The sequence below is a fragment of the Emydura macquarii genome, unplaced genomic scaffold (genome assembly GCF_026122565.2).
Source record: "Emydura macquarii macquarii isolate MOO-44397 ecotype Brisbane River unplaced genomic scaffold, CSIRO-AGI_Emac_v2 contig_1644, whole genome shotgun sequence".
Classification (NCBI taxonomy): domain Eukaryota; kingdom Metazoa; phylum Chordata; order Testudines; family Chelidae; genus Emydura; species Emydura macquarii.
In genome coordinates this window covers 15,452,005-15,473,235 of record NW_027131781.1, presented here as the reverse complement: position 1 = coordinate 15,473,235, position 21,231 = coordinate 15,452,005, and the positions used below count along the sequence as shown (strand labels likewise).

At 40.9% G+C, this 21,231-nt stretch overlaps 1 protein-coding gene across 1 annotated transcript in view; it reads right to left on the bottom strand.

The window, feature by feature from the left end:
- Positions 1–21,231, bottom strand: part of IL16 (interleukin 16) — a 43,218-nt gene that overhangs the window by 2,801 nt on the left and 19,186 nt on the right. The window contains exons 7-18 of the mRNA XM_067556114.1: positions 19,930–20,040; positions 18,013–18,127; positions 16,100–16,173; positions 15,797–16,013; positions 14,679–14,796; positions 11,833–11,965; positions 10,801–10,888; positions 8,772–9,253; positions 5,445–5,583; positions 3,157–4,300; positions 1,466–1,649; positions 206–307 (exon numbers count right to left, since the gene is read on the bottom strand). Of these exons, the coding sequence (XP_067412215.1) occupies positions 206–307; positions 1,466–1,649; positions 3,157–4,300; positions 5,445–5,583; positions 8,772–9,253; positions 10,801–10,888; positions 11,833–11,965; positions 14,679–14,796; positions 15,797–16,013; positions 16,100–16,173; positions 18,013–18,127; positions 19,930–20,040 (2,907 nt within the window). The remainder of the gene's footprint in view (positions 1–205; positions 308–1,465; positions 1,650–3,156; positions 4,301–5,444; positions 5,584–8,771; positions 9,254–10,800; positions 10,889–11,832; positions 11,966–14,678; positions 14,797–15,796; positions 16,014–16,099; positions 16,174–18,012; positions 18,128–19,929; positions 20,041–21,231) is intronic.

Here is a 21,231-nt window from a genome sequence, read left to right as displayed (position 1 = left end):
TATGTATAGACTGTTATCATTCTCCCCATATTCTTATTTTCTCTAGCTTTGAATTTGCTACTTTCTTTAATCTATCTCATAAGTCTTAGCTTCCAAACCTTTTTAATTTTTGATGTTCTCTTCTCAGCCCACTCCAATTTTTCTGTCACCTTTTTTTAGCCTGAATGTTATTTTGGGAGTATTTTATGAGAATGATACTACTTACAGTAATAGCTTTGTTTTCTAGATCTATTCCTCCTGCCAGGCTGAATCCAAGACCAGCATCTTCTTCTTTATGCAAAATTGTTACATGAATATCATCAAATTGCTATACAGAGAAAAATTTAAAAATTTCAGTACATCCTATTATAATTCAAGATTACTAGAAAAACTGTATATTTTCTCCTGTATCCATTGTGTGTTCTGCAATGGCACTTAGATGGCTAAGACAGACTCTGTATTTGTTTTTATTCAGTGTGCTAACTTCACCTTGGTATCGTTTTTATAAATGAATTTGTGTCTAAAAGTTTTGCTGTTTCAGTGAATGTGCTGTAAATTACAATATATTAGAGGCCCTGATCATTACTGAAATAGATATAGAAAATATTATTGGTTCAGTGGTGAGAACTAGGTACAGGGTCTTCTAACCGTGAGAGGAAAAAACGTTTGTTATCTTCAATTCATCCTACACAGTGAATATGGTCTGTGATTCAAAAATTGCTTCTAAGCCTGGTTGCTATTTTTAGTTTACGTTTGGTTAGTTTCAATTGTAAAAATAGCCTGGAATGAGCTGTTTCAGTCTGTTATCCTTCTAGATTATGGTTAGTATGAGGGAAGATTCCTTTTTTTAGTAGCATGTACTACAATATTCTTAAAGGATTCAAGTGTAACACTTTTTCATAAGAGAAACTGATTAATTTACCTTCACTTGTCCCATAACAATGTGTTTTTCTGTAGCTGGAGGCATAGATTGGTGGACAGGGCAGTGAACTAAGAGTGAGAACCCCTGCATTTTAGTTTCTGCTCTTCCTTTGATTGTATGATCTTGGTCAAACCACTTAGACCAAAATTTTCAAAAAATGTCTACTAGTATTGATTGCCCAAACTTGAGACAGTTAAGGCCTGATTTTCAGCTCTTCTGAGTTCCCACAGCTCCCGTTAAGTCCAATGGGTGTTCACTACCTCTGAAAATCAGGACTCTAAGGTATCTCTAGTTGGGCACCTAAAATTTGTGCACACTTTTGAAAACTTTGGCCTTGCCCTCTCTGCACCTCAATTTAACCCATCAGTAAAATCAGGCTGATAATTCTTAGCCATTTTTATAAAGTGATTTGAGATTTATAGCTAAAAGAACTGAGCACCACTATTACATATTGATATTGGTGTAGTGTTTGTAAGAATTTCACATAGCAAAGATTAAACAGTAGCGTCCGCTCCTCAGTTAGGCCTGTCTTTGAGAATAATGTGTACAGAAAAATGGACTTACCTTTAAGGTAGCCTCATCTAGTGATTTTACTTCTTCTATAAGCTTCTCTAATTCTTCAGGGGAAAGCAGAGAGATGACTGACTGCCCGGACACCCCAGATGCTTGAGATGGACAGTGTTCCTGTTTCTCTTCCTCTTTCTCACTGTCTGTCAAACCCACTGAATAGTCTCTCAATTCAGAGAGGCTTTTCCATTTTGAAAAGGGAAAAAAGAAACATTAATATGGGATAACAGCTTATCCACCATGGCACAGAACAGACAAATTTTGGAATCTTCATCTTTTGATCATACAGGGTTTAACTGGCAGTGGGTCAAGTGGTTCTGGTCTATATTTTATTTGTCCCCAGTGGTGCCTACAATATACCGTATAAACATACCAAAAAGTGGCAGGGTTGCTGCCTCAGAGTGATCACACCCTTGTGTGAGCATTCACATAAAAGACTAAGAACCATCCTGAAAAAAACTGAACCTTCCCTGAGCGTTGAAAAAGTTCAAATATCTTTTTTTTCTCTTTCAGTGTGATTCTGGACTCCCGGTTATACCTGGGATTGAAACAGAGGTAGCAAAAGTACCACATTCTTGTAAAAGTATCAGACTTTTGACAGAAGTTGTTTTCACTGTGTTTCAAATTTGAACTAGGAAGTACCCATTCAAGTTTTGCTGTTACAAGAGGTCAGATAAGTACCTGAAAGTGCAGATACTTATCCAAACCATAACCCCAGGGCTCTTGACATTAATTCATCACAAACTATAATCTTTGCAAAAGCTGTTAAGCACATAGACTCCCCCTCTTTATTTAATGACACTGTCATATCAAACTAGTAGCATAGAGGGCATGTCTGCAAAACAGAGACTAGACTAAATTTTTTCTATACAATATAATATTTTAAATTACATACTGGGACACCCTTGAAGAATACTTTTGAGGCGAAGTTTGGGAGATTCATGTGCTGCTTTTAAAATAACATCCCCAACATTTTAATTCTAGTTTGTTTAGCTATTCTTTTCCGGATTCCTCAATTGGTTAGACATTTATAAAACAGTATGAAAAATGGGTATTAAAAAAAATCTGTTGTTGATAACCTGAGCAGTGCAAATTCATACGAGAGCCAACACCCTCCAGGGAGGTGCAGTGCATTGTCTTGGGGAAAGCCTGGCTCCCATGCTGGCTACATCATCTGGTGTAGCAGTAGTCAGACCTTTTCCTTTACCAATCCAAAAAGACCTACCATCAGTGCAACCCCATTGCCATCAATGCACCACTGCATTAATGTAACAGCAGAACTTGGCCTGAAATGTTGACAGATTGGTGGCACTGAAATTAAGGGATAGGAGCAGCTGGATGGACTTACTCTCAAATCAGCCTCAATTTTGGCATTAGCAGTAATTGGATCCATTCTTCTGGCACCAAACCATGGAGAACCTAAGGATATTGTTCTGTGACTAAAAGGAAGCAGGCAGTCTAAAAGCTTAAAAATCTGTTTTCTCAATGGCAGTCTGCATTTGACCGATCCTTTACATTCCTTTGAGAAGTTGCTAACTCTATCCGCACTCTAACCAGCCTGCTACACACCTATCTATGTTGCCTGAGCTACAGACTAATTGCTTTGTATAGTGTGGGGGGGGGGGGGAAGGAGCTAGTCTATTTACCAGGACTGCTTTGCAAAAATGAACTTTAATGTGGTATCTTACTTAAGGGAAAATCCAGTGTCTGAATGATGACTTTCACTTGTAAGTGAGACAGGAGTCCCACTCTCTTCCATGGAGGGCTGAGATGCTGCTTCCAGAGTGCCCCATGGATTGTTCCCAGAAAAGAGTGGAGACTGAGGAAGGCAAAGCAAAGATTTCATTAAAGCAGATGACACTTGGTTGCTGATGGAATAGATTTTGCTATATTTTTCATCATTTGTCTTCATCATCTCACAAGACTGGTTAGCAGTAAGGGGGAAGCTTCGTGTTCTTTGGCTCTGTGCTTTTGCTACTGAGCAGTGAAGTTCGGTGGCTTGTGAAGGTAGTAAACCCAAGGAAGTCTCAGTACTTGTGCTGTTGCTTCTCTTTGGTGGACTGTGTACGATTGCCTCTTTGGGAAACCAGGACTTCTCTAGGCTCTGTGTGTCTGTAACCACAGATGGATTTGATTGTAGTTGGCTATTACCAGAATCTTGATTTTCAGCATTATTATAAGTGGCTTGGTATAAATGAAGTGCAGGTGATTCTGGTTCTTTTGGACTGGGAGAGTTTTCTTTCCGAACTGATGGCTTTGGTCTGGAAGAGTTCTCCTTCTGGACTGATGGCTTTGGGCTAGGTTTTCTGTTTCCTTTTTCAGGTGACTGAGCAGCACTGAAAGTTTCAAATGAATTTATTCTCAGTTTTATTGATGATGCTCTGGGTGAGACCCGTGATATACTAGAGCCCAGTACTTTGCCAGAAACACTCTGGAGGTCAGTGGAACTTTGATCTGCCCGTGTGTTTAGATCTGAATTTCCTTTCTTCAAACCTTTTAGGCTTTGGCGAAACCAGGCTGGTTTAGGTGCTACTGGAGGACCCTTTTTCCCAGTGTCACTTTCATCTAATTTATGTGCTTTTGAACCGTCTGCTTCCACTTCTGATTTCTGCAGTACTACCTCTGGACAGCTGGGATTTTGATTTTCTTCATTTGTGTTGATGTTGGGGTCTAAGTCTAAATGACTGCTTTCTTCACTCATGGTAGGATTAAACAAGCTTTTGATGCAATCAGAAATTCTAACCCAAGGGTCTTCTGCAGTAGTATCAAGACTGTAATCTACACGTGCTTGTCTTCTAAGTATAGGCCTTTGTATTGATGAGATAGGATTCCCTGTATTGTAGAAACAATTATTATAAATACACTTTCGTTCCATTCTCTCCATATATTCTTTTCCATGCATCACTGATGCTTCACAGCCTGTGGGGTTACTTAACTCAAACCTCCAACAGGTTATTTAAGGTTACAGCTCTTAATCTAAGGTTATGCTTCATTGTGGCAGAGGCCATCTTGTCCTGATGTTGGATTTAGTTGCAAACCCATCTCTTTGATGCTGGTCACTTCCCTCAAGGGACATGTAACGTCTACAGGTAACCCCCTCTACTGACATACTGTGCAAATCATTGTGCATGCTACAGCACTGTCATGTTAAAATATAAGACTAAATGTATGTTGTCTCAATTACAGCAGATTGAACAAGATGTTATCCCAGTAGATAAAAGTTATTCTTCCCTTTCTGCATTTTAAAGCGTGTTCTTTAAATATTGTCTCTCAGAGAGACCTGTCTTTAACTGATGTGTCTATATGTCTCTCCAAATGAATCTGGGCACTTTTCTAGTGTGTACAATTTTTTCTTTGTTGTACGGTGTTTTATATATCATGGACTCATTAACCTCTTAGTGGCTGTAGGTGTAGACAGGACAGCGGTGCTATAAGGTTTTGGGGATTTTTATGATATTTTACTGCAGCACAATGAAAGGAATGACTGCTTAGGAACTGTTGCCATTTACATACTACGAGGTAGCATTTAACTTAATTTCACTAACGGAATCTACAGAAGTGCATCAACTTCGTGTCATTTATTTATATCACTTGCAGTTCAGTTTTGAAACTATAAATCAAAAATATCCTTTGGCAAATGCTAAAAATAAAATTCAGTAACAGTTTTTAACATAAACAAAAATAATAAGCATCAATCTGAAAACAAATAGTGATTCTATGTATGCCTATTACCACTTATTCTCTTTAATAACAGACATTCCGTTCAGTTTCTTTTGGTGTAGTTCACACTTTGAGTCAGACGTAGTTAATATACAATTGTGTCGGAGTTTGTCTGTTCACCCCATAATTTAGTATTTTGCTGCAGTCTATTTTTTTTAAGATGGAATTGAAATGAATGTGAAACTCATTACCTCTGCTAAATATTTTATGCACTCAAAAGAGGTTGTTTTTGAAGCAAATGGAATGAAACACGTACCTGAGTTTGCTTTCTTCTCTTGGCCTCTGTCTGCTGAAATTGCAGCTGACTGTTCAGTACCTCTTGGTGTTATAGAAGTTGCAGAGAGACTGTGGGTTATAACTGTTTTATTTCCCTGTAGCAGCAGGTCTCCTGCTTCCTGTTAAATAAACAGGAAATAGAACTATGTCAAAACATAATTGCACAAACCACATTATATAGAAAATGTAGAAAAATGCTTTTCATTTTCTTGTTTTTAATCTGAGAATAAATATTAAACAGCAGCCAAACTTTCTATTCAGTTTACAAATAAATAGTTAAACAGCAGAAAGTCCCATTTGTTCTATGCTTCAGGAAAGGTGGCAGGGTATTTTATGTATGCATGTAAACACATTGGAAAAAAATGTAATCAACATCTCAAATTTCGATAGACTGTGTGTGTTGTGTACCACAACAAAGCAAGATATTGGCTGCTACAATTTTAGACTTCTAAAACCAGCCACACCATATCCTCTTGCAAATCAGTTAAGCAAAGCCAGAAAATGAACTGTCTAGCCTTGGTCTTTATTTTACATAGTGCTTTTCTTTATGGGTCCTTTACCCCCAAATACAAATTTGTAATGAGCCCAATTCATGGCTGGAGCTTCAAGACCTTTTCCCCTTTTGTTCTTGATTGGAAACACAGAATGAGAGGTTTTGTTTGAGGTCACAGTAGATACTACTTGCAGAGGCCATTATCAGATGCTCTAAAACAGTGGTTCTCAATCAGGGGTACACGTACCCTGGGGGTATGCAGAGGTCTTCCAGGAGAACATCAACTCATCTAGATATTTGCCTAGTTTTACAGCAGGCTACATATAAAAAGCACTAGTCAAGTCAGTACAAACTAAAATTTCATACGATGACTTGTTCATACTGCTCTATAGACTACACATTGAAATGCAAGTACAATATTTATATTCCAATTGATTTATTTTATAATTATATGGTAAAAATGAGAAAGTCAGCAATTTTTCAATAATAATGTGCTGTGACACTTTTGTATTTTTATGTTTGATTTTGTAAGCAAGAGATTTTTAAGGGAGGTGAAACTTGGTGTACGCAAGACAAATCAGACTTTTGGAAGGGGCACAGTTGTCTGGAAAGATAGAGAAGCACTGCTCTAGAATTACCAGATTACTTTTTAACTAATGTCACAAAGTTACCATCTGCTTTCCTGTGATCTTGTGAGCAGTCCCTGCTGAACTGCAAACTACCAGAACTCCAGTGTTACTCACAGGAACCATAAACAGGCAAGAGAGAGAGATTCTGAAACAAATATGAGATTATCCTGCAAAAATCAGGCAGCCTGGCAATTCTGGGTTAGCATTCACTCCACACCATTCCAGTAAAGAGTGCCTCTGTCAAGTCCCTGACCATCACTAACCTTGGTTCTCTTGATCTGGGCTCATTTTCTAAGCACCTTCTGGATGGCAGCCCCTTGTATTCAGTCACCAAGAAAGACTTGTCCTTTTAATATGGTATTGCGTAAAGTTGCATCTCAGTGTGAACTTATTCATCACTTGAGACCACATGATAATAGTGCAAATGGTTAGAGTAATAATGAACGATTTTCACTGTGGCAGAAAGTAAACTATCCTGATTCAAGTTCATAGCATTCCAATGCAATTAACTTTGCATCTTAGTATCTTTGCATCCTTCTTCCAGTTAGGAGCCTGATCTCGTATAACACTGCGCACCCAAATCTTCAATTGAAATGAAATGGGAATTTTGGGTGTGCAAGGAACACATGATTGGATCCAACTGACTGTGCGCTCCTTGCTGGTATCTACTTGCGTATTGACAGAGGGCAAAGTACACTGCCAGTGCTTTATAAATAGTAGTTGTGATCTGTAAAATATTACAGTTTAAAGCACAGTCAAAAATTTCAATTAAACAATTTTGCCTTGAAAAAAGTAAGCTTACAATCTGCAGAAGAAACCACAGACAAAATTGTGGCCAGTACATCTTAAGTTGAGTAATTCAGCATGTTTGAAGAATAAAGGAAAATAGAGAAGGACACTAACAAATCTTTCACTTAATTATCTGAAATACATTATGAAAAGTAGTAACCTCGTTTTCCATGCAGTCACCAGTTTGAGACATCAAAAGTCTTTCAGAGGAAGCTTTAAACATTAAACTTTGCTTAGTGCATATTGATCTCGGGGTTTGTTTTTTTTTTGTTCCCTTTATCACTGCAGAATCACACTTACAGTTTAATAACCAAGAATTGTATTGTTTCTCTGCTCAGATAATGACGTGTTTTAAATGAGACCTCAAGAAGCTGTTTGTGCTAACAAAGCTGATTTTACAGTAACTATTTATATGCATGCATATAATTCTACTGCATGCCATCTTAGATGATAGGAAAGAAGTCTCCTTATTTTAGATGCTAAGCTGAAATGTCCGTATTAGTTAGCTTTATGCTAAACTTTAACCAAGGCCTTTACTGTTGTATAGGGTTATTTTCATCTCTAAACCTTGAGCTAATGGTTGCTTAGTTCTGCTTGTTTAGCCTGGCACTAAATACTGTTAATTTCTACTAGTCTATTACTAAACCCTGGGTAAATGGGTTCCTTTTTTTAAACAAACCACAAGTCAGTTTCCACACACATCACAGAACTGTTCACACTCATGCAAATATGCTTCTCTGTGTCTGTTAATATTCTTGGGGGTAGGAGGGATGTACATCTGATTGTGTAGAATAATTCACTTAATTTTAAAAGACTTCAAAAGCCTTGTCTATATTAGCGATTGGGGCAAACTGTTCCCGTTGTCACTAATACCAATGAGCATGCTAGTGCAGAGACGGTTCCACATTCTTGTTGTTGTTTACTGATCTCACTATTTATTGCTCACTATGGCTTGGCTCTGTGAATTGGGTGTTGTAGAGTCAGGGAGAAACTATACCAGCTTGATAGTGAAAGTGGTGCAAGCTCTGCCAAACCTGGCCTGCAGCCTACTGCTGTTTCAGTCCTGTTTGATCAGAGACTGCCAAAATGCTCTGAATATTTTCGTACCAATAACACACGTTCACTAGAGGACTCCAATGAGAACTTCACATTCATTCTCACTCCTGTCCACGTTTGAATTTGAACGCACAGTTTTCCAGAAGTAATGCATTTGTCTTTCACAGCACTCCTCTACCTAGCACCCCTCTTTTGGGGGGTTCTATTTAGAACCGAGGTTCAAATTTCACTAAACAGATAACATATCATTATACCATCAGACTATAAGAACATTTTAAAAGAAAAAAAAAACCTGCTGTTTTTCCTACAAACCCTGAGAACTATGCAGGATTTGTCTCACCTGAACATTTTCAGAATGGGGGTTCCCATCGTCTTGTCGCATAGACTTCTCTTTCACATCTGTGTTACACTGGTCAGTGTCTGTGCAATCTTGCTTAAAATACTTTCTTGGCGGAGGTTTGGGCTTTGATGATTTAGGTTTTCTAACAAGAATCTCTGCAGATTTTTTTACTTTCTGTGAGGGACAGCCTGCTTTGTTGCCAGTGGGAGGGGAATGATTCTCCAAACTGGTTCTGGACAATGAATCCAACAAGCCAGGGTGTCTGGTAATTGGTACATCAATGCTATGTACTTTTGCCTTCAAGTCGGCAAGCTGGTATGTGGTGCCATCATTACTGTAAGATGACCTGGGGTTGTAACTGCTGTCGCTGCTGGAACGGGTCATTAGCTTCTGAGATCTATGGTTGCAATAAGCAATGTTCTTCTCAATGTGTTTTTCATGCTGGTATCTGCCATGCCAGCTAGTTTCCAGTCTTTTAACACCTGTATCAGCCACATGATTAAAATATATATAATGAAGTATGTACCTTGATGAAAACACTCAGATACATTCATAGTGTTTACTTCTAAGGTAGTTAATTAAATCCACTGCAAAACTAAACCAGTTGAGCATAGCAATCTGATCAGTGTACTACAATGAAAGGGTTAAGGCATTTGTGGAGGCTTTTTAGATCAAGGAATCCTTATTTAATTGTTGGACACAAACAATACTACCAATATATACTGTATAGTGTGCCATTGGTTCAATCTATTACCCTCACCCTGTTTGAGAAAGAAAGGGAAGGCAAACCGAATCTCATATTGTAAAGCATTTCCCTAACAGCACTCCATTCTGGAACTCGCCAAATAGCCCTAAGGGCAATCTCGTGTGCCTTTGCCAACAAGGGTAATGGGATGCTCATCCCAGACATGGATAGGCTGCATGTTATACAACCACCATACTATTTACCTGCTGACAGATATCGTCAGAAGTTTGAACAAGCCCCAGAGGAAGTAAGCATGAGAAAACATAATGGTTAAGAAAAGTGTGTGGCAGGAACACGATCTAGTCTGTTTTTGACAGGAAGTAAGTCAGAAACGAAAAGTGAAATCACAGTGGAAATGTTTCAGTGCTGCATTCCCCCTAAAGTTTGCAACCATGCCACCTTTTTGCAAATTTTACTCCTTGTCACCCACACCCGCACTGTGCCTCGGGTCTGAGTCCACTCCTTTAAGCCAAGGATGCAGCTCTTTCAAGAGCCCATCAGTGGTGCTCGATCAATTGAACAGTGTTATTCAACCATGAAGATGATAGGGATGGGCAGTGTCCCCCTAGAGCCAAACCTGCTGCCTCTGCAGCAGGCCCAGCCTGGGAAGCAAACCCAAATTCAGTCCTCCCATATGGCAGGGCATTGTTCTGGCTGTTCTGGTCAGAAAAGTAGAAAATGATTGTGAAGCATCGTAAAAGGCTGGTTTCGGTAGCGAGAGAACAGAGGGCAGGGTGTGGACTGCTGAGTACAGCAAGAAAAGAGAGGGAGACAGGAGGGTGCTCCAAAGCAACAGTTTCACTGGGGTTGAGTCTCAGGATATTTGGGGGATGTCTACACTGCAGCTGGGAGCAAGCCTCCCAGTCTGGGCAGACAAACTCGTGCTAGCCGGGCTCAAGTTAGCATGCAAAAAATAGCAGTGTGGACATTGTGACTTGGGCACAGATCCCGGCTAACAACCCGAGCTCAGCACTGTCACACCGAGCCCAAATCTCTGCCCAAGCTGTAGCGTCCACACTGCTGTTTTTAGTGTGCTAGCTCAAAGCCCCCCTAGCGCAAGTCTGTCTGCCTGGGCTGCAGTGCAGACATACCTTTGGAGTTCAGCCAAGTGCCTTGAGCTTTTTACACCATTCTTTGGCAGTACGTCCCAGGATGGACTTCAGTAGTACAGCTCTATGTTCTTTCCTCTGCGTCCCTTTCTGCTCCAGCTTACTTGACTATTAGTCTGGTATCTGTATCACGGCTAAGTCATAACGTCTCAGCCAGCTGAATGGATTCCATTACCTTCAGTATTCCATTGGTGCCTCTCCCTTCCGAATCTGTTGTTTTCCACAGCTTGTGCCACAGCTTCCTTCAGCTGCTGTTCAGATACCTACAAAATGGTGTGTCATTCTGGGTCCTGCAAAGCTCACCAAAAGACTAGCTCACCACACAGCGCTCCATTCCTGCAAACCCTTTCTCACAAAAATAGTCCTTACTCAGTGAAATTAACAGGGCTTAGCATGTGAACAAGGATTTCATGCATGAGGAAAGGTTTGCAGGCTCTTAATTTGTGTGTGTATTTTCCATACAGTTGAAACCTCTGTATTGACAATCGAGACTAGATAAATGGGACATTTATCAAGAATTAATGGTAGCTTATCCATTGTACAAGATGCATGGGTTTGCCATTATAAGGTATCTGGATAGTGCATTTTTGGGTGCACAAATTAACCCTGTTAATAGGCCGAACACTATTAGAAAACATTTCTGCAAAAAGATCCCATAAGGACAAAATATTTCACTTTCATATCACTCAATCTAATAACAAGAATTGGCTGGGTAAATTTCAATCAAATCAAAATGCTGATTTTTAATTACATTCTAGGAGAGCAGCTTACAATCAATACTACTGAGTTTCACATTCTGTTCTTGGTGTACATTTCATCTTTCCCCATTCTTACTCCTCAATGAGAAATTTCATTTGAATGAGTTTCAGATACTCTTGTTTTCTAAGAAGCATATCTTGTATATCATTGTTCCTAAAAATTTGTTTCTTTACCTGGTTTATTCAAAGCACAATAACTCTCATGTAAGACTATGTTTCCACTGATCCTCACACCTCATATATCTCTGTACATAAGACAGCACACTATTATGAATTTAAATATCTTGGGTTTGTATCTTATCCTTTATTTTAGGCACAGTCAGAGGTACTGCATCTACACTGGCACGTCATTATTTGTCAGACTGATTTGTACCATTTTCTGCTACCAGTATTAATGTTAGTTGATCAATATTTGCTTTATTCAAAATCAGAAAAAGGTGGAATACTACCTGTGGATCAGGATGTCTGCTAATAATAATCTGCACAGCACCAGGACTGCAATGGCTTAGAACAGCATAAACTTCATTAAGTGTCATATTTTGGACTGAGGCTTCATTAATTTCTATGATTTCATCTCCACACCTACAAAGGGATTAAAAAGAAAGTCCGGCAAGAGGAGGCTAGCAGAATTTATGTTGTTATTTATAGCGTATTGTTGCATCATAGCTTTGACTATGCGAGAAAAATACATCCATGTGATTCAGCTCTGTCGTGGTCACAGATTAAATTAATGTTTCATTGGGTCCCTTCTCACAAAACGGAAAGGGAATTAGCATTGGAACATGAAGTTTCCTCAGATTCATTTTTGCATTCTCCATGAATCTGAGTTCTCTGCAATTTCCACAATGCACATTTTGTATTATAAGGGTAGGACAGAAATAAAATGACCGCGGGCTGTCCTGTTGCATACACTTTAGGTGCTGTTTAAACCCACAGCTTCCTTCCTGCCTTTCATGTAGCATTTCCCTTTTTGTTTGTCTAAAGACTATTACTTGCACTGAAAGGGCAGAAGGGATAATAACAGTGCCTGGGAGACAATGTGGGTGAGGTAATATCTTTTATTGGACCAACTTCCAATGAATGATATTACCTCACCCACTTTGTCTCTCTAATATCTTCGATCCAACACGGCTACACCACCACTGCATAATACAGTCCTTTATTTTAAATGCAGAAGAGACACTTATTAATAATGAACTTCTAGATACTAATGATTGTAAGTTTTCTACCCATCATTGAACTCTGAGTCTTTCCTAATGAAATCCCAACATGGCTTAGCTGAGAACTACCAAGTCCCCTCTCTCCCCTCCATCCCAAACACACAATGGGTGCTAAGAGTTTCAATCCAAATGTTGCAGAACTTGTGGCAGTTTCAGCCCAGTTTCTGGGTATACTCAGTGCAAAACGGGAGTTAAAACAAAAAACCTCGGTGTTCTGCACATCTCTAAATACGCACATTGTATCAGGTCCTCCTAATGCAGAGGTTCTCAAACTTTTTGTGCTGGGACCCTCTTAGAAAATATTTCAAACTGTAATGACCCACCAAAAAAGTGATAACTCCTGATAATTACCTCACGACCCCCAGTTTGAGAACCCTTGTTCTAATGTCATAATCTGATGAAGCTCTCAAAATGTATGAGATAAATTTCTGTTGTTGTGGAAGGTCCCAGATACAGCAAAACTGTATTTTTATCATGCAATAGGGGACAGAAACTGGGGAATGTGTGCAAGTGTGTGTGCAAATCTGCAAAGCCATCTGAACCCGGGAATACTCTGGGGGCACACAAGTATTGAGGAGAGGATGAGAAGAAAGGGGCAGGGCAGAGCAGTGGATCAGTGCTTACGCAGATCCTCTAGTCATTTATCATGAGAGGGGAAATAAACTGGCCCCTGAAATGATTGCTTCCATCAATCCTATCTCATGGCCCATGTGTTGCAAAGCAAGTTCATGTGAGTTTTGTATGGTAGAGGGCAGCATGTGATCCCATAAGAGACAATGTCAATATTTAAATCAGTCTTAGTTGATCCTCCATTTTTTCATTTCTCTTTGCTTCCTATAGGTAGGGGACTTGGGGCTAGGGTTAGGGTTCCTATGGGTAGGGATAACTGACCTAGGGTTCCTAAGTGTAGGGGTCCACGCCCTAGGGTTCGGGTTCCTATAGGTAGAGGACCTGGGACCAGGGTTAGGGTTCCTATGGGTAGGGGTCTCCGCCCTAAGGTTAGGTTTCCTTTGGGTACAGGACTTGGGCCTAGGGTTAGGGTTCCTATGGTTAGGAAACTTGGGGCTAGGGATACGGTTCCTATGGTTAGGAAACTTGGGGCTAGGGATACAGTTCCTACGGGTAGGCATCCCCGCCCTAGGGTTAGGATTCCTATGGGTAGGGGTCCCCGACCTAGGGTTAGGGTTCCTATGGGTAGGGGACTTAGGGCTAGAGTTAGGGTTCCTATGGGTAGAGGTCCCTGTCCTAGGGTGAGAGTTCCTATGGGTAGGGGACTTACGGCTGGGGTTAGGGTTCCTATGGTTAGGGGACTTACGGCTGGGGTTAGGGTTCCTATGGGTAGTGGTCCCTGCCCCAGGGTTAGGGTTCCTAAGGGTAGGGGACTTGGGGCTGGGGTTAGGGTTCCTATGGGTAGGGGACTTTGGGCTAGGGTTAGGGTTCCTATGGGTAGAGGACTTAGGGCTAGTGTTAGGGTTCCTACGGGTAGAGGTCCCTGCCCTAGGGTGAGAGTTCCTGTGGGTAGGGGTCCCCGCTCTAAGATCTGGGTTACTATTGGTAGGGGACTTGGGGATAGGGTTAGGATTCCCATGGGTAGGGGACTTGGGGCTAGGGTTTGGGTTCCTATAGGTAGGGGTTTGGGGATAGAATTACAGTTAATACGGGTAGGAGTACCCGCCCTAGTGTTAGTAGTTGTCTTGGGGCTAGGGTTAGGGTTCCTATGCTTAGGGGACTTGGGGCTAGGGTCAGGCTTCCTATGCTTAGGGGACTTGGGGCTAGGGATACAGTTCATATGGTAGGGGTCCCCGCCCTACAGCTAGGGTTCCTATGGGTAGGGGTCCCCACCCTAGGGTTAGGGTTCCTCTGGGTAGGGGACTTGGGGCTAGGGTTAGGGTTCCTTAATTCTCTATTCCTATTTTCTTGGATCATAATCCCATTTCTGGCCAGCTCCTGTATATTGCAATACTTCTCCTCCTGCTTGGAGAGATGAGAGTCCATCTGAGATGACAGAGCTTATCCATCCAGGGAATGTGAAACTTTGATTCTAAAAGGTTCTTTGATGAAAACAAACAACACACCTGAGCCTCCCATCCATATGAGCCACGGAGCCTGGTGAGAGGGTATGGATAAATATCCCAGAAATGCACTGGAAGTACGGGACACTGCACAAGCCAATTCCTAGGCCAACGCCAGCTTCTGAAAGGGTTCATCAAAAAGGATAAATAAGAAATGTGAACACCAAAAGAATTTGAGAGTTCTGTTTCTAAACTGTGCCTTCAGAAGGCACATATGTAAATGTAGACATAGCCTTGTAGGTATGCACTTTCCACATGCCAAGGCAGGTTTTTTGCATGTGTAAGGGGGATGCACACAAATGTTGCTAGCCATGTTCGCAAATTTGTTTCACATATTCATTGTTGGCATGTTATAGATACGGTACAATGCAGCTTTATTTTGCAAAGGCGCTGTCATGCAAACTGTATCCCAAATCATTTTACAATGAGAAATAATAACAGAGAGAAGGAGAAAAATTAAGAAGGAAATCTGGGGCGGGAAGCCTGAAATTGTTCTCTTTTTTTGTTTTCTGTGTAATACACCTTTAGATTTGTGAGAACTCTTCCTGTTTATAGAGACAGCAGCCATTTTGCTCTGAGTTTATGCAACCTATTCAAGAGATGAATCACACTTATTTCATGGGGACTTTACTTTTGTTCTTTGTTTTGGTGCATCCCGTATTCTAAATAAGTGATTCTTCCAATGTATGTGATTGCTTTTTGTGTATGGAAAAACACAGCAGTTTGAGGAAGAGACAAAAGAAATTGATATGTTTTATAAAGCTAGGCATTTTAACACTGAACTAGACAGTGTGTATAATTAAGAATGAGAGTTGTGCTTAATTAACTGAGTTTGAACTCTCAGTGAGCAGTGTGTCTGAGGGATTTACCTTGCAAAGAGATCTGAAAGTGTCAATCTAGTGCCTGGATGGAAATATGGTGGGCAAAAGTCAGCAATTGATAGATAGCTGCCCATCATGACAGGCACAGGCTCTAAATTAGGAGAGTTGAAAAAAATCTGTGCAAGTAGGTGAGGAATTAGGATAAAGTGAGGAGAAACATGCAGAAAGTAAATGAGCCATCAGTTTTTGAATCAATGTCTTGTTACATTTATTTCTTGTTCAGTTTATTTTAGCACTTACCTTTGTTTAAGGAAACTTCCATTATGACCCTGTCATTGGGCTTTGTGGTGCTTAATGAGACAGCAGCGCACTCTGAACCGAAGGAGCTGTTTTCCTTGGTTATATGTGTGCCTGAGCTCAGAGACCGACATAAGTGCGAAGATAGATAGCTAGAGGCAGAATAAGGGGTGCTGAGGCTTGTCCTGACTGTAAGGGTGAGGAGACCCTTTTTGGCCTGCTAGAAACAAAAAAATAATGAGTGGACTGAGCCACATGCATCCTTTGTGTAAAGACAGAAATTGTGCTGTGAGGAGACGGCATAACCTTGAATTTTTGTAAAGCATCATAATGCGTTAATCCATACATTGATTCTCCATTCAGTTCCAGAATTTCATCACCTGTTTTGAAAAGGAGCAATTAAATTGTGTTACTAATTGCTGTTACTGAATTGTGAGAGAGACACATATCCAAGAATGGGCATGCCTTGATGCAAATGCAGTAATGCATAGAGATGAAAATATACCACTTACAGCACTGACTTCCATAGGACCAGACAGGCCCCTTTAGTAAAATTAAAATGCAGCTATAAATATTATGTACTCTAACTTAATTTTCACACACTTGACTTAAGGTTAGACTCCTCCCCGATACTGGAAATTATTATATTTTTACATTTTCAGTATTGCCAAGTCTTGTGATTTTATCTCGATTGGCTATATTGGGTTGGGGGGTTTTTTTTCCATCTCATGAAAAGAGGATGAAAGGTTGCCAACTTGCAAACTTTCCCTTTGTCAAAATGGCCACCATCTCCTAGTACAGCCCATAGGGCTGAAGCCAGCAAGATAGATAGAGTCTATGTGCATGTGGCAATAAGACTGCCCTTAATAAAGTTAGCTGCCACCTCCTGTTTTCAATGAGACTGAAGCCATGCCCACAGACAAAATGGTTGCCATTTTATTGCTCAGGGGGCTAGACAGGACATGGGGACTGCAAGAGGCAGCACAGACATTGTGAAAAGTGGATGGGGGAGGGGGAGCAGGGCACTGGGGGCAGCAAGAGGCAGATTTAGGTGTTATGAGGTGTTGAAGGGGCTACAAAGGACTGTGACGGGATGGAAGATGGAGGGATCGGATGGCTGCTTCCCCAGTTTGGGGTAATGGTGGGCAAGGGGGGGTCCCCTCCGAGCAGCCAGGGGAAAGCGGTGTAACAGTGTTGTCGATTCTCACAATCTGATCATGAGTCACAGGATTTTGGCACCTGTAGGAGGAGCTGTTGCGATGATGCCAGAAGCTCTTCCGATCCCATAATTCTCAGGGAGGGCACGTGGGCAGAGATCTATGCAAGAGCCTCGGAGCTGAGGATGCAGACCTGCCCTGCCACTGAGCCCTGCTTTCATGTATAGCCCTAGAGCAGAGACAGTGTCATGGGGAGGGGAAGTTGGGGAAGTGGTGCCGCTGGGTCCCAGGTAAAGAAGAGTTGTTCTTGGGATCAGGACATGGATGGCAGTTCCCCTATCTTAGGGGTCAGGACTGGGTAAGTGGAGTCTCCATCAGAGTAGCCTGGAAGAGGCATGTATTTCTCTGATCATTAAAGGTTGACTTTCAGCCTCAAATCATCTCATACGCACATTGGAAGGGGAGTAGAGGGGAGTTAAAAAGTCAAGAGACAGATTAAAAAACATGACCTGATTTAAAAAAAAAAAACAACAACAACAACAACAAAAACCCACCCTCCTAATCTGAGGGGTCTGACTCATGATTTTTTCTCTCTGGAGGTTGGCAATGCTGCATTTGACAGGAGAATGGCTAAAAACTTTGAAATTTCACTGAGAAATGGGGTTTGGGAGGAAATAGCAAAAATACTGGATTTCCCCACTCCAGTTTTCTGCCTAGCTCTATTTGTAATGGCTAAAAAGGTAGCAGAGACACTAGCCACTCTTCTGAGATTGTAAACAGAGGAGCCATGCCAATTAGCATGTAGATATTTGTCAAGTAGGCGATGAAATTGAACTACCATCTCATTTCACAGTGGTCATCAAACAATCTTCAGATGAGAACAACTTGCATTCACAGACAACCGGAGCTGGATTTGACCCATACATCACCAGTCCCACAATCTGAGCCTACTTCGTTATACCTTTTAAATGTTTGTATTGTGTGCTAGAGATTTTTAAACACCCCATTCCCCCGCACCCACCAAACAATCATTCTAAATATATTTTTTTAGTAACTTCTTACCTTCTTGTAACCTTCCATCAGCAGCAGCAGCTCCGCCTGGAAAGATGGTCTTAACATAGATACCAATGGGCCCATAAATGCTGTCCTTGCCTCCAACGATACTGAAGCCCAACCCCTAAGTTATGAAAGAGAGAGAGAGAGATCATGTTTATTTCTCATAATGGTAAATTGTTTTATGTTCTGTATTAAGGTGTTACATGGGCAATTGTAATGAGCAGAACGGTGTGATGGGTATTAATACATTCATTGCAAGAGTTAAAACAAAGGTGGATATAGTGATTCCCAACTTAAAATGTCATTTAAATACTGTCTAAGTTCTTCTTTTTAAAGGTCACAAACAACCAATTTGATACTGTATATGCGCTGGAATACTAATGTCTAATTATTAGAGCATAAGATTAAGTTCCATACTCCTGGGCTGTATTGCCTGCTCTGCCACTGACATATGTGTGGCCTTGGGTGAGGCACTTAATCTCTCTTTGCCTCAATTCCCCACCCCTAAAATGGGACTGATATTCACCTCAGAGGGATGTTCTTTAATTAGTATTTGTAAACCAACTGGAAATCCTTAGATGAAAAGTGCTATATAAGTGCACAGCCATGATCCATGACTGGGGCCCCTAGGTGCTAACGTAATAAAGATGATGATAATTTATTTTATTGCACGCCTGTGAAGGACTTTCTGACAGTTGTCCCTACATCTGTAACAGACATTGTTATTTAGAAAGAAATCTTTATTAGAGAATTTACAAGCCTAAAAGGCCTGTGTTTAAGTCCTTAGCTTCCATATTTTATGCATCCAAAGCTGCAAATGAAAGTCAGTCAAAAATAATCACACGTGCTAATGAAGACAGAGAGCAAAAACACCGCTTTGCCATATTTATTTGTAAGTGTGATAGCAATTGCCTTCTCTCTCTCGCTAGATATGGTCTTTGTAAATCTAAGTTTTATTTTTGTGCACATGTACAAGATTTTGCTGAGGGTCATTCTTATGTAACTATGCTTCACCACGAGCTGCATCTTGTGGAGTTTCCTGGCTTAACAAATCATCAGGACGATGCAAGCTGCAAGGCAGTTTAGCTAGGTGACAAAAACAAGCTGGGTAATACACTGCCATGGAGAACATGCTCTAGCTACTGTGCACACATGCGATTCCCATTGGTCTCAATGGCAGATATGCTTGTGCTTGGAGAGTGATCTCTCCCTTAGAGTACAATAGGGGTGCTACAAAATACTGCAAAATCTGCAAAATACTGCAGAATAGAGTTGAAGACAAAATGCAGTAAAGACCCAATCCTGCAAGGTCCTGAATTCCCTCAGTTCCTGCTAAGTCAGTTGGGAATTGAGAGAAGTCAGCACCTTAACAGGATAGAGTTCCGTTTTAATTTTGTTGTGTGAACGTTTGGTGCTTGTGAAAAAGTGACAAATCAAATGCTCTGGAGGTGCTGCAGTCCTTTATTTACCTGGAGATCAGATACAGCACAGGCAGTGCATTCTTCCCCACACCGCCAGTCCACCACTGGGTCTCAGCTCTGACTTGGAGGGAGCATCGCTAGAAGGGAGAGGCTAATTCAGTCTCCAGACCCCATTCAGTCAGTGCCCCTCTTTGTTAAGACTGCCAAGAAGGATGCCAATGAATGTCAGCCCTGGTGGTGATTGTGTGATATGCACATATGTCCATTAGGAACTGGCCTGGGACCACCAACACACCACACATACTACCAAACTGTCAGTAGAGGGTGATAATTGTTAGTCATTTGTTGGCCAAGTCTGGATTGGAACTGGCAACCCAGAGGTGAAAGGCTGGCTATCCTGTTACCAGCCTCCCTGCACCAGTCACTCCCCATTCGATATTTGTGTTTACACCTGGAAAGATAACTAGCAACCTGTTTACAGTAATATACATAAACATCTCACCTTCCCTTGTCCTTTCATCAAAACAATGTTTGAGATTACGGACGCCTGGGAGCCACAAGATGCATGCATTAACTGAGCAGTGCTCAGCGATCTAGGAGGTTTTGGAACAGCCTGCAAAGAGAGAAACAGTTTTAATGCAGTGCCAGGCATTTGTTGTACATACCAAGTGAATGTGTGCAACTGGTCTGTGAGAGTACAGTCATCCCATAAACTGGGTTTTTTAATGTTGGAGGTAAATGTTTGCTTGATTCAAATAGCTCGTTTATTCAGGAACCAATGAGTTACAGAATTGTCTGATCATGTCCTGGTACTTTAGCCTTTTTTCAAATGCATTGGATATTCAGATACAACCCTGAGGTCCTTGTACACGATGGGCTTGATTTTGAACTCAATTAATTTCTGTGCTTGTGTAACTACGATTCAACCAGATTCACTCCTGATTTACATGGTGTGAGATCAGAAGCTAGACCCTAGAAGTACTCTCTAGTGGTATCACTTATCTGAGTCATATTATTTGTGATGGCATTTGATGGTCCCATGCCAAAATTATGTGTTTGGATATTTGGATCATGACAAGAACTGTTGTCTGACGGCCTGAGCACAGCACTGTGAATCCAGATCATCTTCTGAGTTCTATTATTATTATTTATTTCTATTACTGTAGCACTTCAAAGCCCTAGTCATAGACCAGGACCCCCTTGTACAATCCTTACTTTGTTATTGACTAGATCTGTATCCTTGTCACCATTTTCCTGTTTCCCTACCTATAAGGTAGTAAAAATAATATAAACTTACCTGTTGCATCTTGTTGATGTACAATATTAGTTAATGCCAATATAAGTGCTATAAACAGCTATGTACTGTGATAAAGTAGTAGTACAGAATTCACCACAGAGTGAAGGAAGTAGTTCCTTTTTGCTTGAATATACTCAGTGAGAAGCTAAAAACCAATCTGCAAGTACTCTACTTCCTTCAGTTTAATAGATGGTGGATTTCTTAACTTGTTTCCAGCCCATCAGGCATGACCAGTTTATGTATGAGTCTGTAGTGGTATACATATAAGCAGGATCTGAATGAGCTCTCCCCTGATATCCATTGATGAACTGGGGGAAAGACTTCAGGAACAGACTGTATTTGCACAGATACACGTACTCTGCCTAGATGTTTAGCAGACAGCGCTGCTTTGCCAAAGTGATCAATTTTGGCTGATTTTGGGTTACAACTCACTTTAGTTGAATGCAAAAGGGTAATGAAATGCTCATATCCTTACTGTATGAGTAGTGGCCAGCAGAACTGTACTTA